Source organism: Oenanthe melanoleuca, chromosome 2, assembly GCF_029582105.1.
Source record: "Oenanthe melanoleuca isolate GR-GAL-2019-014 chromosome 2, OMel1.0, whole genome shotgun sequence".
Lineage (NCBI taxonomy): Eukaryota > Metazoa > Chordata > Aves > Passeriformes > Muscicapidae > Oenanthe > Oenanthe melanoleuca.
The window spans coordinates 108,305,972-108,332,521 of NC_079335.1; the positions used below are offsets into that span (position 1 = coordinate 108,305,972).

At 39.3% G+C, this 26,550-nt stretch overlaps 1 protein-coding gene across 2 annotated transcripts; it reads right to left on the bottom strand.

The window, feature by feature from the left end:
• Window positions 1–565: 565 nt before the first annotated feature.
• Window positions 566–25,652, bottom strand: GPD1L (glycerol-3-phosphate dehydrogenase 1 like). Of its 2 annotated transcripts, none has more exons than XM_056484898.1 (8): window positions 25,520–25,652; window positions 20,784–20,961; window positions 19,933–20,073; window positions 16,074–16,212; window positions 14,792–14,904; window positions 6,845–7,078; window positions 6,337–6,443; window positions 566–3,541 (listed from the first exon to the last, which is right to left on the bottom strand). In XM_056484898.1, the coding sequence occupies exons 1-8, from the start codon at window positions 25,570–25,572 to the stop codon at window positions 3,445–3,447; spliced, it is 1,062 nt and encodes a 353-aa protein (XP_056340873.1). In that variant the 5' UTR covers window positions 25,573–25,652; the 3' UTR covers window positions 566–3,444. The 2 variants fall into 2 exon arrangements, with proteins under 2 accessions (XP_056340873.1, XP_056340874.1); XM_056484899.1 differs by lacking the exon at window positions 25,520–25,652 and adding an exon at window positions 25,120–25,506.
• Between the last annotated feature and the right edge of the window lie 898 nt (window positions 25,653–26,550).

Sequence of the window (26,550 nt, forward strand, 5' to 3'; positions counted from 1 at the left end):
AAAGATCTCACTGACCATATTGTCCAACAGCTGAGGTAGTGGCTGCTGCCCTGTACTTGGGAGGGACTTAGATGACAGGTAAGGCAGTGCCTTGAGTGGAGGTTATACATTGGGCATTTTATACCAAGCTCCTTCCCTCAATTCCAGTGGATCTACAACACATTCATCTGGTGCTGAACTATAACCATCTTCGAAATACAAGGAGCACACTGTAAGACAGGGGCAGTCGTACCGAAACCTCGGGAAATTCAGAAATAGTCAAAAAAGTAACTCCAGAGCAGGTAGAATCAGCCACTTACTGACCAGTGCCCTCCAGTGGCTCCCACAGCAACTGAAGGAACTGAAGACAAGAACCTGCTATCAGAGGTAAAAGACACCACAATTGTATTACTAATGGAAAGAAAGAAAATGCTGAACGCCAAATAGCTCTTTTTAAAACTTATGTTCTTGCATGGCAACCTCGTATCTGCTATCATTACATATCACAACCAGAAAAACCTACATTCCATCAAGTGAATAAAATATTTATTGCAAGCCCTGTAAAATGAGACAACAGAAACCAAAGTGATTCCCAAGACAAAAAATGTTTATTTGTACTAACTCTTCAAACAGGTATACATTCAACATCCCTAAACAAAATCAGTACATATGACGAGGGCAAATTGAGTATCGTTAGAATGTAATGTCTTCCTCGGCAAAGTTCATAAACCAAGAATTAGTTACCAAGAATTATTAATTTAAATTATTAAATTTACGACCCCCTTACACAGGAGTTGCTGTTTTCAGTAAGACTATCCCAGTACTAGGCAAAACAGAGTGTTTGCAGAGCAGGCTTCTAATCATTCAGTTCCAGTACCATGTCAAAGTGTTTTAATGAGCAGTAAATACTAGTGGGGGTAAAATACCTAGTATCAAGCTGAGTATTCTCCAGCACTGGAAAGCAAATGAAAATAGTGAACTATCAATAGAAATTTAAACAAACTATTTTAGTTATTTTAGTTACTGAAACCTCACTTTTTGTCTGAAAAAAAGAATATCGTTACAGACTGGAGGAAAGAATTCCATAAAAACCTTTTCTCTGGATTTGCCTTAGAATATAGGCTTCTCTACAAAACAAGAACAATTAAGATTTGGGAGTTTCAGTGGTAGAAGAAGTATTGGAATAATAAAGAAATAATTTAAAAATATATATTAATTTACCACATTTAGCTCATATAGCCCTTTATGTATCTTACAAAATGCTACTGTCCTACATACTGCATGTAAAAAAAAAAAGTTTATATATATAATGTATATCATGTACACATACAAAGAAAAAGCCACCAATTTGGTATTAAAAAATAGAACAAAACAAAGCATAAGCAAACACACTGAAAGTTATGAAGTAATGAGGAGTGTATGCTCCATGTGTGCGTTAACATAACAGTGCTTCCAACCTTAAAACAAGGTTTCCTTTTATAAATGTCTAAGGAGAGTGCTTGCTCCAAGTCAGCTCTACCAGTGATGTTCCCAATGGCCACAAATGTCTGATGTCACTTAACTTCCAGACATCTTTTATATTTAGCACTAAATCAGAAGTAAGGCAAAATAACTTTTCACATCCCTGAATATCTGAGGACATTCATGAGATTTTCCAAATATTAATTTAAAACAATACAGGAGCACAAAAAAATGTGGAAGGGTCTTCCTGTCTACATAAAGCTGCCCCAAAGCCTCCTTATTTCAGAGTAATCCATATGCAAGCATGACAATTATTCCCAGGGATCCTCTTTGTTTTAGCAAATTTTGAATGACAACCTAAAGTTTGAGGATGGGTGTGTGCTCATGATTTCTGTTCTAGAAACCACCATTGAGAACAGTGAACAACAGTGAACAACAGTGAACAACAGAACAATTGCTCAGATGTTAGGCATGGATATTTAGAACAGATGGGCAGTCTTGTTTATAAATTCTAATGCCAACCCTTGTCTCCCAGTTGGAAGAAGGAGTCCACTCTTAATGTGCCTAGCATATATTTCACAAAACCCCCCACACTTTTGTATACAAGAAAAGCAAAAGAGATTTTACTTATTTTCTCTTGCATCAATCTTAAAAAAATCAACCAAACCAACGTCCCCCTTTAAATTCCATAAAATCACAGATTTTCCATTAAAAAATAAAATTAATCTCCCTGATAAAATAAAGGCTCTTGAAAAAAACCTACTTGATATCCTGGGGAATAAAAGAGATGGATGCCTTTGAGAAGCTTTCTGGGAGATTAGTTGTAAAGGATTTAATTCAGCACCCATAAAAGTTTTGTCCAGTGAAAGAGTGACTCCAGAACTGGGCAGGCTGGATCAGGACTACAGCCCAGTGGACGTGCCAGTCACTGGCAGGCACAGAAATGAATGCAGTCATCGTACTGGCACACAAACCTTCTGACGATACAGGCATGTGCTGTACCAGGGAATTCCCCTGACATTCCTTGGAGTGTTGGGGGGAGCCCAACACTTTGCAGCTAAGCTAAAAATACAGCAGAACAACTTGGAGCAGTGGATACCCAACGGTTTTCTTCACCACTCAACCAACAATACCAGTGAAGAACAACCACAGGTAAAACAAGAAAATGAACTGTAGGCTCTAGGGTTCAGAACCCCCAGGTCAACACCTCTGACTTGCTTCGGGAAATTGGATTCTACAAGAGCCAAACACTGAAGAACAGTAAGGGAGAAAGGGAAATACAAAAAATTCAAGGATTAAAAAACAGAAGGGGAGACAGTGATCCCCCTCTAGAATATTCCCTTTAAAACAGTGTAATTAAAAACTTTAAATTCACTTAGAAATTGGTTTCAAAGCAGCCTGACAATTTCAACGACTGAAAAATCAAAATATTCTTCACTAGAGTTCATTGAAATATCCCTGTAGCCCCCTGAATAACTGCTACAACTTGTTTTGCATTAACATTGCTTAAATTAACATAGCAATAAGCATGCAAAATGTTAACATTTAATTGTGGATGCAGACTAAAACAAAGTTCTAACAGATATATTTCTAATACTTTAAGGTTACAGGCTTGATTCTGATCAAAACCACTGGGATTCTTTCCACAGTGTCCAGCGGATTTTGGATTAGGCTTTAACAAGAGACAACAAAGCATTGTGTTTTATGGTGTAGGAGCAAACTCAAAGTACACTTGTGGATATATACCAGGCATGTAGTGCAACTTTTGCATTGTGTATCTTAAAAGAGTTGCATTTTAGCCAGTAAAAGGACAATCACCAAGCCAACACCGCATGCTGTGTCAAACCAAGCCAGGTAACAAACACCAACACCCACTCAGAGACATTCATGTTCCTGTTGCCTAAGAGCAGCTTTGAACAAAGCTTAATGATAGCTACATCCACTTGAACCCAGATATGAATTCGAAAGGCAGAAAGCTGCATTAGTGTAACAGCCTGATGGATTTTAGTTGTGCTCTGGATGACTTTGAAGGCAGGATATTATCTCTTCAGCAGGTCTCCCTTCATAGCAGATTTGATACACAGCTGTGAAGAGCGGAAACCTGAGGAAAGAGGGTGGGGAAAGTGAACACAGCGGAAATTTACTCTGTAACATTTTCTTAAATTAAAGAAGCATAAAGGGGTGATGAGAGAGTGGGAAAAGGGAGAGGTGGAAAAAATGTTTTCTTTTTTCTATTCGTCAAGCACAAATGCTGGGCTGAAAAGCAGGGCATAACTACAGAACCTGCATGCATCTCAGACAGAGTGACTCTCAGAAGCCTAGCTAGCTATAATGGAGCCTGAGACATTCATTATGTATGGCACAACCATAAAGTGATCTAAAAAATAACTTTAGAACATTTTTCCTGGCTGTTCTTACAGCAGTACCCATCTGTGCTTAAAAAGGATGACTGGCACATCCGTTATGCAGCACTTCTGTATATACAGAATATGACAAAAAAAATAAAAGACCCAAGAAGACATTGAAGGTCAAGTTTTTAATAAGAATCCAAAATTAAACTTGTATTTTGAAATATAAAATTTCACATCTACTGTTTTTATTTTTTTATTTTTTTTTCATATTGGCCATTTCTCCAACAACCTCCAAATCATTCATTTTATCTTCTATAAAGCCAAGATGCTTTATTGAAATTTGTATTCGCTTTCTGTCCATCCCAGACAGTTACAGCCAGGTAAATTCCATTTTTATTTGAAGCCTGGTGAATTTTAGGGGTTGATCTGTTCACCAAGTACATATACCATTTCAGCATGGCCTTTTACATTGATGAATTTTGACCAATGGAAATAAAAAATAAGGGTCATTGGAGATGGTGAAATAGTTAATTTCTGAGTGATTCAGAATATATCTGGACTAGGACTTTCTCCTTAGGAAAGGTGTCCCACCAGTCCCTCTAAAGCTTTATCAGTAATGCACATTTCAGTGTTGAGCAGTACTGAGAACCATATATGATGGGCTATACATTCTCCTGTCATGTATTACATTGCAGTAACTCTGCTATCAGCATGTCGCCCTGAACTAGATTGTTTCTACTTCATTGGTGGACAAAAAAATCATGATATAGCCACATAGCTAAAAACAATGATTTCTGCATTCCTTAACAAACCTCACTTATCACTCACTTGGTATGATGTACTGGGCTGAAGCAGGGTTGAATTTGCTGTTACCATAAAAACTCACATATAGGCACTAAAAAAATTTGCTATGCCTATGTAAGAGGTGGCCACAAAACAGCTGAACCTTCTGAAAATAAAGCAGGTTTCCCACAGGTTTAGGTACAGTACTGGCAGTTACTTCCCAGTGAAGAAGCACCACTACTACAAATCACAGCCTGATACATAAGTCCTGCTGCTTATCCCAGAGAACATTACTGCACAGGTCTGCCACACTTCACACGGAGAAACGTGTACCAAGGCTGACTGCAGGCACGGGGCCAGTAAACTCCAAATGCATCTTAGGCCTGAGCACATCAAGAGATCAAGGACTAATACTTGAAAAAAAGTGATTGCACGAGTATCAATAGGCATCAACCCTGCTACCAAGGCTCTTCTGCTGAACTTTGATGTTTGCACACTTTTACACAGCCTTGGGACTAATTTTGTAGGACCTAAGCATCAAATTCTATCCTTATAAGACTCTTACCTCTTCACTTTGAAACCATGGGGGCTCCATTGTGTTTTATGTTTTAAAGCAGTAGTTTTTGAAAAGCACTTTGAAAATTGCTTTCAAAAGTCTTGTTGAATTAGACCTTTTACAAAGAACTGACACATATATGTTGGCATACCAAAAGGAAATTAGCAACACTGTTTTCATGTCTTTCACCAAAAACACAACCCAAAATCATCTATAATATACTCAATTTGTTGTAAGATAGAACAGGATACAAAACAACCCTCAAACACAGCATCCTGTTTCATTCAGGAAGTCATAAACAGCAAAGAATGAAGCCAATGTTTTAATTATTTTTTTCTGCAGTTAGCTTAATTACTGTACACTGAGGAGACAGACTTAAGTATCTTACATCCAAAGATAATACTAAAACACAAATCATTTAATGCAGCTGATCCATTAAAACCAGACTTTAAAAAATGCTTTTGAAAAAAACAAAGTAACAAGGCCTGGTCTTTTTATTGGCAGTTTTCTAATTCCTGATTTTTCTTCTTTTACAAACAGGAACAGATAAATGCATTCCTTAACCTTGTAAGGAGACAACTGTGTGCGTGGCTATAGGAATCATTCATGTTCTGACTTGAATACAAGTGAACCAAGCCAGGACAATCTGCTTAATTTCATACCACAAAAAAAAGAAAACCATACCCTGACCTAGAGAGGTAGATGGGAGGTTTTAACCTACAGCAAACTGGAAGTCACTTTAAGAAGAACTGCAGTATCTAAGCTAGAATTCATGAGGTGGAGGCAGTCACTCTATTCAGATGAACACCAAGCTCCTCTCCTTGGAGGTCAGTAATAATTTCCTACTATGAAATGAAATGTAGCAACTTTTCACAGTCTCTTTAGGAAGCTCTACTTTACTTCCATGCATTTTTTCTTTTCACATATTAAAGCACACTTGCTATGCTCTTCTGTAGTAGCAGAAGGCAATAATACACTCTTCAAACAGAAGGCCATTCACAAATTTAATGCCACCCTAACAGCTCTATCTACACCAATATTATTTTCAGGGTCTATTCACCTCTCTCTTTGATTTTAACTTTAAATCTGCTGTTATTACAGTGATTTTGGCTATTACTTTTATGAAGATATCAAAACTAAATATGCAGAAAGAATTATGGAGATAAAATGGGGTATGTGGAAGTTGTTTTATCTGTTCTTACTCACTTGTCCAGCATTTCTTTCTGCTTCAGGATGCGATACACTTCTGCAGAAGTCTGTGGTCCTTGGAGTTTCTGACCATTCAACATTTCTTTCTCCAATTCTTCAATAGACTAAGCAACAGAGGGGAAAAAAAGAAAGCAAAGGAGAGCTATGATAAACTTTTCAGAAGCCTGACAACATAATCTGGATGAAAAAAAAAAACTTACTGAGAGTTTTTTCCTTTTTCAAAAGTGATCTTGAGCGAGCATATAGAATATTCTCCTATGTTCCTGTTTGTAAGTATTTTTAAATTTGCATCTCACAATGTCTTATCCCTCAAGCTTTTTTTTAAAAAATCACCACGTCCCCACCTTTTTAATTCCTTTACACTCATTCTAGCCAACACTCAGAAAACAAGAGGACAGAGAAGGGTATGCTCTCAGTGAGCTACCGTGACTCAGATTACTACTACTGCAGCAAATGAGGAGTGGCAGTACTTATAGGAACAGATTTCACCCAGTGAATAAGGTACCTTTCCAGTTTTAACGAATGCTTCTGCTACACGTCGATTCCGGCCACCATAACACGTTGTGATGAGATCAGCAATGCCACAGCTCTCCAGGAAAGTGGCAGTAGAAACTGGTCCTTTGCAAAAAAATTTGGCAAAGGCGATCATCTCCATTAGGCCAAGGCGAATAACAGCAGCTTTGGTATTGTCTCCGTAGCAAAGGCCATCACAGAAACCAGCTCCTACTGCTACTATATTCTAATAGGAAGAGAAATGGGAAATGACTCAATTACTGTTTACAGATGCCCTTAAGAACTGCAAACTTCACTTCTGAAAGACTAGGTTGTTAGTTTGGATTATTTTGGTTTGGGGATTTTGAAGTCTATGCGATAACCTAAAAAAAAAAAAAAAAAAAAAAAGAAAAAAAAAGTACAGCAAGTCTTACATTTCCAAGGATAAAAGCATAGTTAAATCACTGACATAAGTTGCCCTGAGGCTGTGGAGCTATTGTTATTGACCACCTTCAAGAAAAAACAGGTTGCACTACACCCTAACAATGTTTTAGCTAGACTGAGCTATTCCTGCCCTGTAGGGGTGAAGTTAAGACATCCTACAGTCCTTTTATCCAGATTTTCTTTATGATTAAAGCAATAGTTCAACCAAAAAGCATCTAATTACTTCTGTGATGACATGCTAAGGGACCAAATTCAGCCAAGCCAACAGTATCCAGCCTTTTTAAGTATGCAGTGTTCTATAACCATAATAGTTAATAAAGGATTCCCAATAGGTTCACGACACAGGAAGACCTCCCTTAGCAAAAAAAGTGCTTCCTTTTCATTAGGCCTGGTGACAGCCTTCTACAAAGAATGTGCTGTTAACATTCAGCTATATGATCCCTGCTTTGGTTACAGAACACAGATATTTCATGGGACACATTAGAGCGAAGTGACTATAAAAAACTATTTTCTGGCTTGGGAGTCAGGGCAGACACTAGCCACAGTTCCACTATCCCCATTAAGCAAATCCATCTAACACAACAAACCCTACCAAAACCCTCCAAAAATGGCATTCTGACATATTGATAAAGCAAACAAGGAAGTAATGAATGTTAATATCTTCCTGCATGCAACTGCAGCAGCAGCGACCTCGGCAGAAAGCACGGGAGAATCAACATTATGACTCTTAATGTAGCACCCAATGCAGGGAAAAAATAAAATTAAAAAATCAACTTTAACTGTTGATGAAGAAAGAACAACAATCAGAAGATGTTACTGAAAACAACCAGCTGAATAACAGCTGGTTTGGTTTTGGACTGTAAAAACCACAAATGCCAGACAGCTGAAGATGTGTGGCCGCTTATGGCTAGGTGACTCTGAATCAAATTAGGCCAGAGGACCAGTAATTGCTTTTTGAGATGCTAGCTGAGGTCTAAAGGTGATCCTAAAAATTGCAGACAATAATTACAACATTAGACCTGAAGCAGCCCAAGACAACTTTAAAATTTGGTCGTTTAAATAATCTTGGCTTAGATCTTGGTTGTGGTGATTCAGTCAAGGTACGCTTTCATCACACATACCTCTTGCAGAGCAACCTCTAATATTTTTTCATTTGATGCCAAAGCAAGATGAAGTCAAACAGACATTTAAGAAGTTTTCACATGGGATAAGCCATTCAAATGGATTTTACATGTATGTGAAGTCTAAGTATTTAGTACTCAACTAAAAACACAAACATGAGGAACTTTGGGGCTTTTCCCATATACTGCTTGAACGCTCCTATACTAAAGCTTCTCCTTCCCTCCAGCTTTGTCTGCTTGACTTTCCACTTTGAAGCAGTCTACTTGATCTTAACTTACAATACGATTTGGCCTACAGTATTTTGTTGTCTAGTTATACTTTGGAAGTGTTTGTCTTTGGAGCAACAGTAATACTCTTTTAAATAAGTCATACTAAGACTATTTACTTCTGAGGAAATGGGCTAGAGAACAAGGGGAGTTGTGAGTCCAGCTCTAAAACACTGAGATCCTTGTTTGGACAATGTTCCCATTGTATGTTCTTACACAGTTTGCAAATAATGAGGAAACGACAACAGATTATGCTCTAGAACACACCCCCATGCCTAGGAGACTGTTATATTCTGGTATACATATCCCTCAGTCCACAACTATTAATTTGCAAGGTCCACCATCTGGTTTTATTTAAATCCTTCAAGAATCTCTGACAACTTCCTTGTGCCTAATTATACCTTGCTCAAAGATGAGGCACTCCTTTAAAAACAACGACGATGACAAAAATAGTCTCACAAAACTTACAACTGAGTTATTCTTCAGTCTGAAATAAGACCAGAACAGACAGTTACTTGAAATTTCTGGGCACTAAGCTGAGCTTGTTTCAGGAAGATGCACAAGCAAAACACAAATCGACACACAAGAGCCTAGTGGCATTATCAGTATTATAAATCTCTGAGAAGTAAATGAGGAAGGAAGGGTGATTTACCTGGCAAAAACATCTTTCAGTATCTCATATGGTTGATTTTGAATGCTGCCACTGACTAAGACTACACCTGAAGTGTCCTGGTTTCAGTTAACTTCCTCCTTAGTAGCTGGTATAAAGCTGTGGTTTGAGTTCATGAGAATATTGTTAACACATTGATGTTTTGGCTGTTTGCTAAGTAGTGCTCACTTTAAGAAAGGAACATTTTAGTGTCTCCTGCTTTGCCAGTGAGGAGGTGAACAAGAGTCTGGAGAGGTGGGAACATAGGCAGGACAGTTGATCCAAACTGACCAAAGGGATATTCCATACCATAGAATGCCATGCCCAGTATATACACTGGAGGCAGTTGGCCAGGAGCCATCAATTGCTGCCCAGGGACAGGCTGGGGTTGGTCAGTGGGTGGTGAGCAACTGTAGTGTGCATCACTTGCTCTTCTTGGGTTTTCATTCTGTTCTTCATTACAATTACTATTACTACTGCTCTTCTTGTTATTGTATTTTCCTTTATTTCCATTATTAAACTGTTTGTATTTCAACCCACGAGTTTCACTTTTTTCCCACTTATTCTCCTTCCCACCCCTGATGGGTAGAGGATTAGTGAGTAAGCAGCTGCGTGATATGTATTTGCCAGCTAGGATTAAACCACAACATGAAGTTACACGAATTCCTGCAAAAGCAGTGGGTATGTATTTGTGCAAGAGAAGAGAGTCCACATTTCTGTGAGATTAGAAACTGACTGTATTTGCATGCACACATGGGAGTCTGAGAGTCCAATAAGCAAGTGCCTGCTGACAAATATGTTCCACAGGCTCGAAGATACTGTCACAATAACCTCAAAAAGATAACGACAAATGTTGCTCTTGGCCTGAGGCATTCAGAGCTCTCAAAATCACTACATGCTTAAGCAAACACACTTCCCCTACCTTGGCATTAACAGCTTTTTAACCTGTCACCATGCACAATGTGTTTTCATACTGCATATGGTTTTAAGCTACTAAAATACTTTGCCCTAAACAGGCAAGCTGTTCTGGCATCCTGAAGCTAGTGTTAGTCCTAGTCCTAGTTATTCTAGAACATGAGCAGGGAATGGATTTAGTTATTTCATCACCGGGATAGTGAAGCTATGCTCCAGAAAAGAAATGCTGATGACAGACAGTGCTCACAGTATGTGTCAGAAAAATGAGAGAAGGTGTCCTTTACAACCTGCTGCAAACATGCAAGAGGTCACAAATGCAAGGTCAACAGCTGATCAAGAAAACAAGTACAAGTCTGTAGACTTGCTGACAAATTGTACTCCTACAGTCAGTCCTCAGAAGTATCCAATATCCAGCGTACAGCACGTTTGTGGAGTGCTCATGAAGACAGCTTCAGCAGCCATTTCTGAGGCAACCATTACTTCTCCTTAACTAAATGGATCAATAAGACAACTAAACAGAAATGTTATTTCACCTTCTTTGAGGCAGTGTCACAGCTCAGCACAGCCTGCTTTCCCTCTGTTTACACACGAACTTGGAGAAGCTCATTGCTTCCCCTGATGGCTGAGAAAAGGTCAAATGAAAAGACTCAAAAAAACAAAGACAGTATCAGCAGGACTACCAGAGAGGTTAAGTATAAACTGTTTGCTTTCTCCTGGTGAACTCAAATTTCATTTCCACTTAATCTCAGGAAAAAGGAAAAAACTCTCACAATCAACTTCTATAGTACCTAGATTGACTATCCAACAGTGACTGCCCTAAACACTAAACACACTCCGCAAGTAACAATGGTGAGTTACATAACCTGGTAAATCATCACTATACTTCTTTACTTAAGGCTTAGCTGGAGCCGGAAAGTTTAGATGAGCCTGAAGAAACCTAAAAGGCAACCACAGCTGCTGCTGCTTCTCCTTACTATAGTAACTCACATCTGTCTTGGTCCTTGGCTGCTACCATTTGAGGGCTTTTAACTCTCCAGAACCCTGATCATCAGGCAGCTGGAGCATGGCCATTTTGCCATATCCAGAGGTTAGATTCTTAATCCCCCTCCTCTCAGCCACCCCTGGCACTGCTGCACTGGGTAAGTGAGGTAAACCTGGGTACAGTTTACCCCCAAGATCGCAGCTACTACCAGTGTTTACATGGCCTCTCAAGGATGTGGCCAGGTTCGTACCCCAGCTCAGTCTTTAAGCATTTCCTAGGAAGGCCCATTCATCATCTGGCAAATGGCAGGTGTACTTGTAGGTGGCCTTGAGTCACGCTGCCTGTAAAGCCAACTGAGCACCTTGAAACACCTATCCAAATTTCAACTTCCTCAATTTCTGTCTCAACCCTTAGATAAGGTCAACAGATAAATGTGAAATGCTCATCAGTCCTCAAAAGAAAAAAAAAGTATCTTCACAAAGAACACGCCAGGCACTTTTTGTTCCAACAGCCAGGTTATGGTAGAAAGCTGTTTCTCCTCAATACCATCAGATGTTGTAAAGTCACTGCTACTATCTATTCAGCCAGTCTCCAAGATGACACAAGACTGCATTTTCACGCCACTGATTTCTGCACTTCACTGTATCTCCACCAGCCCATTGTCACAAATTCAGATACAGTGAATGAAGTGGATATTCTATACATATCCACATATAAATAGCAACCAAGCACATGTTCTCTTATGATCACCCAGCTGCACTACCTAATATTACAGTCTGAACTCAAACAGGCTTCCAAAAACAAATTTCAAACCTATAATTACCATTGCAAGGGAAAGCTGTGCTCAGAGCATTCTTTGTTACCCTTCTGTATTTTTCCCAAGCTTTAGGCAACCACCCACACTGAAAATCTTCCCTGTTTAGAAAGGTTTGCAGAAATAAAAAGTGAGGTAGAGTACAGGCTTTTAACAGCTAGTCCATCATGCCAGCAATACCAGGAAACTCTCCTCTTCCTAAGCTGGTATTTCCAGAAAAGTGCAGAAGCTGGGAAAATATACTGCTGTCCACAGAGTATTGTTTCTCATCCTTTAAATACCAACACAGGAACTGCTTTTACTATTTCCACATCCAAAAAGACAGTCTGGAGTGACACGTTTGCCTGTTTACCTCTGTCCTCCTTGCTGTAGTTTGCAGTGCCACTACTGACATTTTGAATTGGCAGTGCCATAGAAAGAGTAGAGCCGCTCTTTTCATGCCTGTCTCTCCATGCAACATGACACTGTCACCTTCTGAAATGGGGACTTCCTCCAAGAGGAAGTTAAGCAAAGCTGATTTTTACTATTTTTTTATGGAGTAATTTTCCAAGTTTAACAGTCAGCTGACTGAAGCTACACATTAGATATATATAAAAAAATACAAAAAGACAATTTTTTATTACAAAGACTATCAGACGAATGATAAAAAACAAAGTTCTAGCTGATACCCTTAGAAAACAATTCTCCTAATAGAAAATATGTACAGCTTCTAACAAAAAACACTATTCACATCTGAGTTTTGCATTTTGCTTTGCACTATGGCAATAAAACCTTATCCATAGGTTTAATTTTAGCTTTTTCATTTTCTTTCAGAGCCAGACATGCTCCCAATGCATTAATAAAATTTTGTAATCTTTGAGAGTAAAACAGCTCAGGACATTATTTACATTATTTACGCTGCTAGCACAAGATTTAGGATCAACTATAAAGGGTTTTAAATGAAAAATTGCTTTAAAAATACAGTTTTATTAATATTTTCTTTTAGATTTAGGCAGTGTGGTATGTTTAAAGACATTACCTATACTTGAATGCTGGATCTATACCACTTTATACCAGTTTTGCTTTTAATTATGCAAGAAATCCACAGTATCTTTAAACCAGTTAATCTATCCTTAATTAACTTTTTGTTTAAACCTTTTACCACACATTTTTTAGAAATCTCAACTCAATTAACAAAATTAACAATATGAAATGACTAAAGCACACAGAATATAAACAGCTTTTTGAAGTACAACTAGACAGTTCAGTCTGCAGGATGCATGGTGAATAATTAAGCAGAAGAGAGCAATAATACAAGGTTTCAAAAAAAACCCAGAAGTTTCACCTTAGTATCTTCCCAGGTCAAGAACAACAATCTATTTAAATTCTACTGCAACTCCAAAGGAATATTGGTATCTTGCCTGATTTAGACCTCTACAGTGGAGTTTTGAGTGTCTGCTGACTACCTGCCCCGTTTGATGGGCGTGCTCGTCTCCAAAGCCCTTTCATGAGATTTGTCCGAATAAAAATTTCTTGGGACAGAACTCCTCTATCAGACAAGAATTTAAGCTAGTCAGAAAACATCCTGCTGAGCAGATTTCAAAGAAAAAGAAAATCTAAAAAAATTTTCAAGAGTCTATACACAGGGATTTCTGTTCTGGTAATGCCTATAACATCACCAGAGTATTTTAAAGCAATGGCTGTGGGGCTGAATTACAAGCTCCATAATCTCAAGAAATAGTTATCTATACAGTAACTCCACAGCATGTTGTCTCAAAACACCTAATCCCATCAGTGCACAGACTCATAACCTCAGTTTTCTCAGGCCTTCCAGTATGACAGCTGACAAGACTAAATTAAGGAAATTAATATGACAAAAAATACGCTATTATAGCTATCCACCTACTTTCTCTAAGCAGGAATTAGAATTCCTTATCTTAAGACATCATTGCTTGCTGTGGGAGCTTTGCCAGCCAATTAATTTAGTTTACACAAAATTTCAACAGCAAAACCAAAGGCAGACAAAATAATTATTCAAAACACAAATAAATAAGCAAGACAAATTAATTATTAAACCACTATACCCATCAGGAATTATTCAGGATAGGTATAGTGTGAACTATAGTACTGTTTGCTAGGGTGCCAAACAACTAATGCCTCCTCTTCACAAATGGCCTGTAAATTAACCTGAAAAAATCGCCATTAAACGATGTTTAAGTCAGCCTTTGCTTCCTGTCAGCATCAATTTTATTATGAAAATATATTTTGGATAAGTAACTGTTCAAAGTAACTTTTTTCCTATTCAGGTAATTTCTGTATGTGGTTATCCACACAAACCTTATGTAGCATATGTCCACAAAATATAAAACATGAGTGCTCACATTGCTTCAGTCAATGAAGAGGGGGATAGTTTTGTTAACAGACAAGAAGCATTAATGCCAATTTCTTTCTCCCTTTCTTTTGGTGAACACACTATTGCAAAACGAAAAATAGATTTAGAAATTAATCAGCCAGTTAGATTAAATCAATACTTGCCTCATGACTGTGTGCAAGATTAGTGGAGGATATAGAAAGCAAACCTGGCAGATGATGAGACATAGATCTAAAAGCCAGCTCTCAGAAAATGCTGCTCCTTCATTTCCCATCTAGTTCTTCTGGAAATGTTACATGTCAGTTTTACATATTATATACAATGAACTTATTTTTTCAAATGGAAATACCCTCTTTTTTTTTTTTTGTACAAGGATCATTATTTTATCTGTGTATCACTTGCAGCCTGTTAATCTCACCTTCAGAGCACCACACAGCTCAACTGCATCTGCATCGTCTACTACAGTTATTCGGAAGTTTGGAGTCTGTAGGAGTTCTTTGAAGAGAAGGCCATTTTCCAAGATTTTACAGCCTATTGAGAGAGACAAAGGAAAGCTAAAAAAAATGAATAACTTATTTGTACATTAATTAGCCTTCCCTGTGCAAGTCAAAATGCTTAAAAAGCAGAGATAAGGTTGTTCTATCTCAATCCTAAACAAAATCCCTGTTCTAAGGGACCGATCACATGTCAACATTGCACTTGAAAGCTTTGCACTGAGTTACTCAGTACTTTTTCACAATTTATTGTCTGCTCAGCAACAGGTTCTAAATAACAACTCTGTTAATTCTCTATACACTGTTCATTTTATGATCACTGTCTTTAAAAAGAACAGCTAATAATAAAACAGAGATGAATTAAGAATATGGTAGGAGCAATTCTACCGATTATTTCAAAGTTTGCATTCCAGAAACATACCTACTGATAAAGGTATGTCAAAGCTGCTTTATTAAACAGGCATTCTGCCTCTGACAATTGTTTCTGAACACTAAGATGTTGTTCAACCATTCAAAATTAAGTTCAATGCAAAAGCTCTGAATGAGATTTAGCTAGCAATGCACAAAACTGTAAAAAATAACACTGAAAAAGCTCCTTAATATGAACTCTGTGCTATAAAGTATGAGTATCTGCATGCATACACACACACACACGCCTTTCTAGAAACTGTAAAATCCAAGACTAGGCACATCCTCATGCTGCAAAGGTGTGCAGACACCAACACAGAACTAAAACAATTTCTAGTTTGTGTGGGAATGAAGTATTTTGAGAAATCAAAACACGATACCTAAAAAAAAAAAAACAACAAAAAAGTCAAACCAAAACAAACATGCATGAAGGTACCATCTTTGGCCATTACACCTGAGCTGGAGTACAGAATTTATAATTGTTTATCCAATTGGACCCCAAAAAAAAATCTTAAAACACCATAATAAAATGAAGCAGTTTGTTATATGAAGGGTGATAAGAAACATGCTTGTATTTCACATGCTAAGGTTATAACCCTAGTATAAATAGGTAAAATTGTAGTCTTCTCTATTCCAGTATTGTCCTAGTACTTGGGAAGTATAAACATTCTAGGAAATTCAAACAACAGCTTCTGGTAACAGTCAGCTAATGTCGAAAACAGTGAAATTTGAGCTATTTGGTGTGCGCATGTGAGGACAGGTGCATATTTTAAATATTCTTACAACTTGGAACAGTACCTATTGTGGTTTCACAGAATTTCTCTGCTGCCACCTCACTGGCAATGTTAGCTCCCATCAGCACACTGATGTCTATTCCCATCTTCTCTCGAATAATGTCAGAGATCAGTTTGAGTCCCTCCGGGCCTTCATCTATTCCCTGCAGCCAACATTAAATGGAATTACTTAAAAGTCATTCATTAGACAAGCACAGTAGAGATGCAAGCAGAACAAAATTAGTCTTGTCCACAGGTCAGAAGTGAAATAAGTCCTACTCAGACAGAGACTAAAGATGATAGGTGCAGTACCACAGACACTTCTGCTATTTTGATCTCTCCAAGGTGTCTTAGAATTGGAGGAGGGAGCATCTCAGGATTTAGGACTAAACTCTAGATGATGAAACTGGTTTCTATTCCATCCTCAAAGATCTGATTCTAAGAAGTGCTGAACATTTGCTTTGTTAGTTCAGAAATCAGGTGCTTATTATCAGTGTATTCTTAATCAGTGAAGCATAACCAATTTATCAGTTATGAACCAGACCTGAACTTAGATTTGAAATTGCACTGAAAATCACAAAATGGCATCTGAATAATTTGTTTTGTGAAGAGATACCCCAATGAAATATCAGAGGCAGGTTCCCCAGTGTATAACACCAACAACAGTTTACTAGTAGAAATATAAATGGAACAGCCATTCACAGATATGTAGAAAGCTGAACAATTGAGAATAATTTAATTTCTAAGAATATTTTTAATCTGTATTTATAATGCATTCTTTACAAAGTGGGAAAAAAGGGCAGAAATAGGGCCTTAGAAATGATCACTCCACATATTAACACTGCAGAGAAGAATAGAGTCTGCCACCCTGAATTGCCTAAACTAGAACTCCAAAAGAGACCACTTTCTTTTCATAAAACTTTGGGAGGCTTTTCTCCCAGACTGCTAAGTGCAGAATCCTTTCCAGCTTTTATTACAGGGGTATGACAGAGCAGCTATTGAAATAGCAGCTCTTTCCTATAGTATACCACCTTTTACACAATATTCTTTTTTAATGCTGAGGATTTGATACTTTTGGGAATTGGTAATTTTGAATTATGATTTATAGGCAAAAAGTGTGATCCTGTATTACTTCCATATATACAAATATATACAAAATTTTTAGGCTGCCAGTAGTGACACTTCCACAGGTTAAAGGTGTTGCTCCTGATATAACATGGGGCAATTAAAAGACATGCAGAAATGCCTGTAAAAAACCTGCCAATTAAACTAGTGCTTGCATTTCTGCATTATTTTTCAGTTTGTACTGCCTAATGCACAACTATGCTTTCTCACCTTTAATGAGCCATACAGAGACAACCTGAAAGCAAGCACACAATACATGTTGCATTGTTCCCTCATAGCGCCAAAAATGTCCCCACAAAATAACTATAAGGCCCCTCTTCTTAAGCAGGCAATAATAAACAGAATAATAAACTGAAAAGCATGCACACATTGGGAACAACTCCAAAAACGTGAGTACCTCCACAACAATTATTCATGCAAGTGAAAGGAGACCAGAAAGGCTAAGGTGCCAGATTCTGCTTCATTGTGAAACGGATGCAACTCCTGACAAAGTCAAGGAGAGCTGTATCTGTTTCTCATGGAGTTAAATCCAATATTGAATGACAGATTAAAAACCAAACACCCCTTCCTCCCTGCAAAAACAAGGCTCCAGCATGGCCATTTTCACTGGGCAGCAATGGTCTGCAGGCAGTGCATGTGACTATGGCTTGCATCCTAATATGCCTGTCAGAGCAATCTCTGAGGCCAGTAATAGGGAAATGAAAATGAGACTGATGTTCAGGTTGCCTGAAAAGTATTTTGAATAACTTTCAGCTACTCTGCTTCCTGTGCTCACTGCTGTACTGCACTCTAAGTTTTATATAGTTCCTCACCCCACAGCCACTTGGTAGGTTTTCATAGATACAGAGCTAATGTAAAGCAACACAGATGCAAATGTTTCAATGGAAATGCATATTAACCAGCAGACAAATTTCCCAAAGATTCAGTTTTATTGTCAGACATTAGGCTCTGCTTGAAGATTAGACTGACTGTCAGAAACAAAAAAACAAGAAAAAAAGGACTAAAAGACGACACACAGCTAATTTGACAATCAATGTAGAAAGCACAGAAAAGAGATGTCCCACGAATAATATTTTTCAGAACAGAATTGCACTTTAACTATCAAGACACTTTAAAAGGATTAGCATTGAGCATGAAATCTAAAAACAAGGACACTGATGAAAACAGCATGACTAAAGAATATGCAAAAGTAGAGGAAAGAATGAATTGTTGTGTTAAATCTCTACCCTTTCCTCTCAAATGATACTTTTAATTATGCACAGTTATGCCTTTTCATTAAAACTGACATGTACGTTGCATTCTCCTGCAAAATATTAAGGGGCCTCACAGCATTTCTTTGGAAAGGCTGCCTATGGATGGATGCAGTGTTGCAATGTGACAGTGGGAAGATGCCCAGTAACCAACTCTGCACTGCATGGCAAGTGCCACAATTTCACTTCCACCACTACACCAAGCTTGGACATTTTGTTTTTTGTTTTCCTTGAGGTTTCTGTCTGTTTAGAATTTGGCAGTGGTTTTTAAAATTTTTTTTAAATGTAAGTATTTCTTCCCCTTCCCCACCCCCCAACCCCACCTTTTTTTCTTTTTGGTCAAATATAACCATTAACCAACACTCCATTAGAGCACTGGTAATTAGTACCCACAACAGTAATTCCAAGCGAATATAGGCCCAGGACACTGACTTCACATATGCTGACATAAATCCTCATTTAGTCCAGCAATTTCATCAGTTATTCCTATCAATACGAGAATTTAAATCACATTTAGCAAGTGAAAGGAGAATAAGGTTCATCTTGAGCACTTTTAACAGTGCCTAATTTTACCCTTCTATGATATGAGGAGTCTTTCTACAATTTGGAGCAAGAACACTTCAGAAGCATTACTTTTTCATACATCTCAGCAATACACCAGTCAGCACTGACAAAACAGTAGATTTGATGGGCTTTGTTAGCCAAACTAGAGAGACAAGCTTGCTGTATGCAGTGATAGGAGTTTTTAGTTCTTTTTTGAGCACAGATCATAAATGTATCATTTTCTAGAAATGACAGGAAAGAAGTGAATGTGTGCTGAGAAAATGGCCTACAAAGCAACAACAAGCCAGAATCTTCCAAACCTTGTGAGAATAGACTATTATTTCCAGCTAAACATACAGAGGAAAAAAGCCCACCTACCCAAAAATAGTCCCAAGAATAAGCTAATCCACATTTAAAAAATTTTCTGCCTGCAAAACTACAAACACTCCAGTGAAATGCCTCCTGCACCTTTGCCCTCTCCTGTTTCCTATGCTCAAACTGTCTTTGGGCAATGCTGAACAGACCGTTGGTGCACATAATATTTGACATGAACAAGAGCACTATCCTCTTAGTCACATGAAATTCTCTCAGCAGCTCTTGAAATAATCAACTCAGCATGTGGGATGTGCATTAACAATCAAACTATTATGCTTGTTCTCTGCTCTTCATCTAATGATGTTTTTGGAAACAACAAATAAAAGACTGGAAAGCTTAGTGGTGCAAAACATATTGACTCCCTCTTTCTTTCTAAAAGTCTTGTGAAGAGCCTCATTTTCCTCTTCTTGCAAGTGCTGCGTAACAATCTACTAATGACTGAGACAAATTCTAATCTTACACCTAGAAAGGTTTAATGGACCAATCAAGTGAAAAGTGCACGGAGACTTTGCACATCAAAATATCAAATCACCTTGTCTTAGAAGATTCCATGACACAATCTCAGTTATTAATGCATGGTATTTATTGTACCTTTATGAGAGTTATGCCAAGCGCTTTCCTGGGTACTTGTCCTGTGATTTCATCGCAGACTTTATGGATGAACTGATGAGGAATGACAAAAACCAGCAAGTCTGCACCCTGTACCGCTTCACGAAGGTTTGGGACAGCAACCTGCACAGTTATGAGAGAGAAAGGCTGCATAACTTTTCAAAATTAACACTACACACAAGTGATAAAAAAGCAGAAACACAGAATCAGTTAGTTTGGAAAATACCTCTGAGATCATTGAGTCCAACCTTGGAATGAACACCACCCAGTCCACTGGATCACGGCACTGAGTGCCACATCAAGTCTTTTCTCAAACACCACTTCCCTGGGCATCCCACTCTAATCTTTAGTAACTCTTTCTGTGAAGAAACTCCTCCTAATGTCCAAACTGAATCCCCCAGTTTCATCTTGAACCTCAGCAGTTTGGTCTTATGCTGAATGCTAAAAACTACTGTGTTTCATCACTGAAAAGAAACAACAGTAGCATAAACTTCCCAGACCAACAGCTCCAATCCAAGGTTGAGGCCAATTATTTTTAATGGGTATAGTCAAAGCTGTTGATCTTGCTTTTGTTTTCACATTTGCTTTCTAATACAGAAATGAGAATAACATAAAGATAACAGTGACACCAAAAAAGAAAGAGTGCCTTGGATTTATTTAACTGCATAATTACATAATTTTACTTGTTTAAATTTCTGATGGCATCACTAAAATAGCATAGTCTGAAATATTATAAACCCTAGAGGTGTTAACAAAACAAATTTCTAACTTCATTTACAGTGCAAGCAATATTCCCTCTGCTCCATAACTATAATTTAACTTCTGAGTCTTACCACATTATCTGGAAGCTTGCATCCAGGGAGATACTTCACATTTTCATGGTCATTATTTATGATATCTGTCAGTTTTCTCCCATTAATATTCTCCTCAAAGACCCACATGTTCACTGTAGAAGCAAATTTCTGCAATTTTTTCACATTATTACCTATTATTTTGGCAACCGCAGAACCCCTGCACAAAAGAAAACAAAAATAGTCTTAAAAATTATGATTTTGCTGTAGAAAAAAAAAGATATTGTCTTTAAAACAATCACAATTTCACAGATTATTTGACCAGTTACCATACAGCATTTTGATCTAGCAAAATAAGTGGAAAAACACACTAGTCATTCACACCTGCTGCTTTCTCTCAGCTACAGCTAGAGTAGGTTGGACTGAAGCATTTACTGAAACTTCCTTACTTATTTTGTTTTTTTACTGTCTATCTACTGAGAGTTTAGATTACTGTATTCCCCAAATCAAATTCACTGTATCTTGAAAGCTGAAGTAAATGTGACATACTAAATTTTATAAAATGTGTCATTTTCACCTTTAAGAGATGAGAAGCTTCTTTGCTAAGATGACTGACTTGTAAGTTGTTGTACAATACTGATAGCATTGAAAGCCAAGAATCATTTATATGTTGCAGAAGTTATAAGCTTCATGGCTATGCAGCCAACCTCACAGAACTTAACCATTGTAACAGCATCCTCTGAAATTGCAGCAGACAAGTCCACTACTGTTACCCTCATATTGTCCCCAAGAACAGCATACAGTGAGATCTGTACTACAGTGATCAATTTTACTTCTCAAATCTCTAAGCAATAACAAAATTAATCACAATTACAAGAGGAGGAACAAACACAATCTTCCATCATTCCATTAAACCTGTTAACCTAAGTTCTTTTCCTGGGATAGGAGGTAGTTTCATAATTACAGACAACCAACTAAGGAGACACAAAAATTTTTAAGAGATGTGATAAAAATACAGAGTCATTGATCTGAGGCTTTCGTGTGTGTAGGTGTGTGTAAACTGCAGTTTATCAGGAGGTAAGAACACTTTCCCAGCCTAGTTGTACTCACACAATCCCCCAAATTCATACTGGATGTTGCTTGTAATAAACCCATAGCTAGCAACTGAACAAAATGGGTTCATTCTGCTTCAAGAGCTTTTGATATGGAACAACTCATTGTGCTACATTAAAGATGAGTGCTAGCACATGGCTAAGGTCACTTTCTAAGCAGCAGCTTAGAAAAAAATTTAGCACCCTAAGTAGATTTTTATAGTTAAACCATAAAACTGTGTGTCTTAAAAGACTGGAATTTACTTCTCTAATAGCACTTCACACACTAAAAATGACCCTGGGTTCAGGAGGTGATACAGAAGACACTTGCAAGCCATCTCTCATCAAGCTCATCCAGTATGGTTCCTGCTGCACTGGTATACAGCTCACCAGCTCAGCCTCCAAATGTCAAATCCACACAAACAGCAGACCTCACACCCTCACAGCACAGGTATGTGTTCCTCAGACAGTGCTTTGAGTTCCTTGAACGAAGGCACATTTACTTCTACAGATTTATATACAAAGTCAGGATCCTGGCAAACCCACTGCCTTCTGTTTTGAACTTCACTACACATTCTCTGTGCTTGCTGGTGACAGAGCAAGACAGAAATAACTGATTCAGCAACTCTCTGCCTGGGATTTTCAGTCTGCCAGCAAAGTCTGGCAGTGTGTACTACTTAAGTGAGACATTAATTCAATAACTATTTAACACTTAAATGCCTGAGCTGTCTTTTTATTTTTTTACACCCTTAGAATGCAGTATTAAGAAAAGTGAAGATTTGCCTAGTCTTAGTTTCTGAATTCAAGAAGATCCTCCTGACTGGCTCCTCTGGTTCATCATTTCCCATGATGCTGCAACCACTCTTTTAGGACCATTTTACAGTTGGTCTGCTTTCCCCCCATCACTTTTCAACTAAAGCACCGTGCCAAAAAGCTCCTTAACTTGCCCTGATAACAGCAGCAGTGGAGGTCACAACATGCAAGGGCAAATTATATAATTATCTAGCTCTACCACTGTCCTTGTAAAACCTCCTCAGTCTAGCCACAGCTCCTCACAGTTTCCTACAAGTTCCTAGCTTCATAAACCCCTCGGTCCAGTAACTTCCCATCTCTTCTCAAATTTTACAGTTTCTGATCGAGTTTGGCAATCAGGTTAATTAACAACTGGTTCCAAGAAAACAGTGAGGGATAAATTCTGGCTGTGCACATCTCATTAACCTGCCCTGGAAGTGGTATCAAAACAGGCTTGCAGTGCTGTAAATTACTCCGGGCACTGTCCTGGAAGTCTAGGGTTCCAAGGCATATTCCCAAGGTGTATACCCTCTCCACACTCCAGACAGCTTATTGTATCCCCTGTCTTAAAAGATCCTAACTCCCCCAGCTGAGCAACCTAAAAGGGCAAGGTCAGCAGACAGCACAGCTCCTGCTCTTCTATGCTGAGCCATCTGTCCTGTCCCATGATCTTCCATCAGGTGTCAAGTGACCCCTGCCAAGTCAACTTCATTGTTAAGGTGACCTTCGTGCAGCAAACCAACCAAACAAGTCTGACTGGAAGCAATTAATCAACCAAGGTGACTGGTTTAACCCTTCTAAAACTACTGTTCTGTCAAGCTCCTTTAGGTTTTTTCATCCCACATAGAGGTTAAAGGGCTATGAAAAGGCAAAGATTTGTCTGATGAAATCATCTCACACAGAACCCCAAAACCACTGTCTCCAACCTGCTCAAGATGCCAAACCCCACGTGGATCAACTACTTACAATGCTTACAATTTAGGTACCACCAATCAAACACTCCTGTAACTCAGGCTTCAAAAGTATATAATCCCCAAATATCAATTATGAGATGTTTATAAATGCTTCAATTTCTTTGTAGTTACCTGCTGGAATGCATTAAATACTAATACTTTAATTAAATATTTTAGGACCGCAGGCCACAGTTCAAAAGGCACTTAGAAAGTACACAAATTTAGTCCAATTGAGTTAAATGGTTACACAGTGCTCTTTGTAGTCAGGGTTTGGTGTATGTTATCCTGCAGTCTTTGAGGAAGAAACCACCTACCTCTCCGAGAACTACTATTTTCAATTTTGGGTTACTTTGGTTTCTGCTTTCCTGACATGAAAAACCCTGCCATTACATATGAAAGAAGCCAGAAGCTATTTAAATACATTTATCCTCAAAAGAAAGAGAGAATGCTACTACCAGGCATCAGCTTTTTTCTTCTCTCAGCACAGGAGACATGGGCATTTTGCCACCAACCCACCCTATTAGGCAGGAACTTTTCTTATTTATTAAATTAATCCAGTGAGGTGAAAACAAAATACATTTGCACGAGGTTATTGCTAGTAGGCAATATCTACAAATCCTTTTGCTTCTGCAACTGTTTGACAGTGAATCAAATACAAATGGAGTCAAACTTCCTGTAAAACTTCATCTAGACTTCAACTATGGAACAACACCACAACACTCCCAAAAGATAAGGTCTAACTGCATAGTTTCCTTGTGATATATAGTGCAATGCACACATTTTACAAGCTAGTGCAAGGAAAGCAAGAGATGCTGCACTGAAACATCAGCCATTCCCTCAACAAGGGGATCACAAAGAAAAATAAAATTTGGCAGCTGCTGGTATTTTTTTACAGCAGCAAAATCCAACTGCACGGAGTGGATAACAAGTCTAAGATCATCCTCATGAAAGACTGGCAAGTCTGGTTTAATAAAACACAGTGCCTTGCCCTACACAGAATTCCTCTGACTTTAATGTCTTAAAACCCAATGCAACATGAATAATGTGTGCTTAGCATTAGTAATTGGAAGTGACAAACTGTGAAGACTTATTTCTATAACACATTGTACTTAATTTATTCAATGTAAAGAGGGATCTGGTGTAAGAAAAAGAAAAAACTAAAGAAGAGTTATTAACACGATACTCCTCTTGAAGCATGATGTCAAGTAAGTCTATCGCTTTCAGAGGACGAAAAAGCAAGTTTATTTAAGTCTAATTATAAACCAGAGAGAGACAGCAATAAAACCTTGTCTCAAGCTCTCAGTGTGCCTCAGCATAATCAATTTGGGGGAAAAACTAAGGGATTTCAAATAATCTAGTGTCTCTTTTTTGAACTGTCTTTGAAAATAAGCACATAGGAACACAGAAAGCATTTTAGTAGACAAGTGAGGCTGTTAGTGAAGCTCTACAGACAGGGCGCAGTTGGAAAAAAAAAATGTTTAAAATGTACAGCATTTTTAATGTCTACGTCATCTGTTACCGGACAAAGCACACAACAAATACCAGGTTAAAAATATCCTAGAACAACTTCTTCGCAGGACACGCGGGTGTTCACAAGCACTAAAACTGCGCGCTCAATTCTGCCGCTTCTTCTTCGGAGCACGTCACGGCAGCAGCTGCACTCCGAGGGACACGACAAGCCCCCGGCACGGCAGGAGGAACCCCCGGCACGGCAGGACGAGCCCTCCCGCACGGAACAAGCGCCACCAGAGCCCGCCACGGCCCGGCGACACCGTGTTCCACCGCCGGCACCGGGGGGCCTCACGGCCGCCAGCCCTGAGGGGAGCGCGGCCACGGCGCCCGGCGGGAACCGACAGCAAGGCCCGGGCGAGCACAGCCTCCGGGAAGGCCGGGCGGCGGCGGCCGCCGAGCTGCCTGCCCTGCCGGGGGCCGCCGCACTCACCAGTTACCCGAGCCCACGACGCAGACCTTGAGGGGGGCGGCGGAGAGCGCCATGGCAGCGCCGCCCGCGCCCCGCCACAGCGGCCGCGGCCAAGAGCTCCGTGAGGCGACCGCCCCCCGCTCCCGCTCCCGCCTCCGCCGTCAGGGCATCGCCCCCTCCCTCTCGGCCCCTGCGGCGTGACGGGAACTGTAGTTCCGCACCCCGCCCGCCGGCTCCGCGGAGAACGGGGGTAAACGGGGCCCTCGAGCAAAGCAGGCAGTCCCGGGGGCATGAGCCGTATCACAGAACCACAGAATAATTTAGGTTCGGAAAGGCTTCTGAGAGCATCGAATCCAGCCTATGGCCGAACTCCACAACTCGAGCATGGCACTGAGTGGCCCGTCCTGTCTTTCCTTAAACACCTCCAGGGACGGTGACTCTACCACCTCTCCGGACAGTCCATTCCAAATCTAATCACCTTTCCTGTGAAGAAATTCCTTCTAATGTCCAACCTGAACCTCACCTGGCACAGCTTAATACTGTGTCCTGCTGTCCTGTTGCTTGGTACTTGGGAGAAGAGGCTGGGCCCCACCTGGCTACACCCTCCTTTCAGGTAGTTCAAGATATCAATAAGGTCTCCCCTGAGTCTCCATTTCCCAGGCCAAACACCCCCAGCTCCCTCAGCCCCTCCTCACAGGACTTGTGCTCCAGACCCTTCACCAGCTCTGCTGCCCTTCTCTGGACTCACTCCAGCACCTCAATGTCCTTCCTGAACTGAGAGCCCAGAACTGGACACAGCACTCAGGGTATGGCCTCACCAGTGCCGAGCGCAGGGGAAGAATCCTTACTGTCACCACTATCTGCTGAACTAGTGCCACTCATTTCAGTCACATATGTAACAACAAAATGTCTGCTCTTTCCTAGTGCTCTATAGCTTTGGAGTAAGTCTGTGAAGGTTCCCAGGTGTGGAGGAACCAATGTATCAGGTAATAAAGCAGGTTAGGCCTGGAGGGATCTTAAAAACAGAAATATAAGTGTTTTCAAATAGAAAT

Bases quoted from the DNA above. Each gene is read 5' to 3' on its own strand.
- GPD1L (XM_056484898.1), bottom strand. From the start codon at position 25,572: ATGGCGCTCTCCGCCGCCCCCCTCAAGGTCTGCGTCGTGGGCTCGGGT. The intron at 20,074-20,783 runs GTAAGACTCAGA...ATAACTGTGCAG, and splicing joins GCAAGCTTCCAGATAATGTG to GTTGCTGTCCCAAACCTTCG. The intron at 7,079-14,791 runs GTGAGATTAACA...TCTTCCTATTAG, and splicing joins AGCTGTGTGGTGCTCTGAAG to AATATAGTAGCAGTAGGAGC.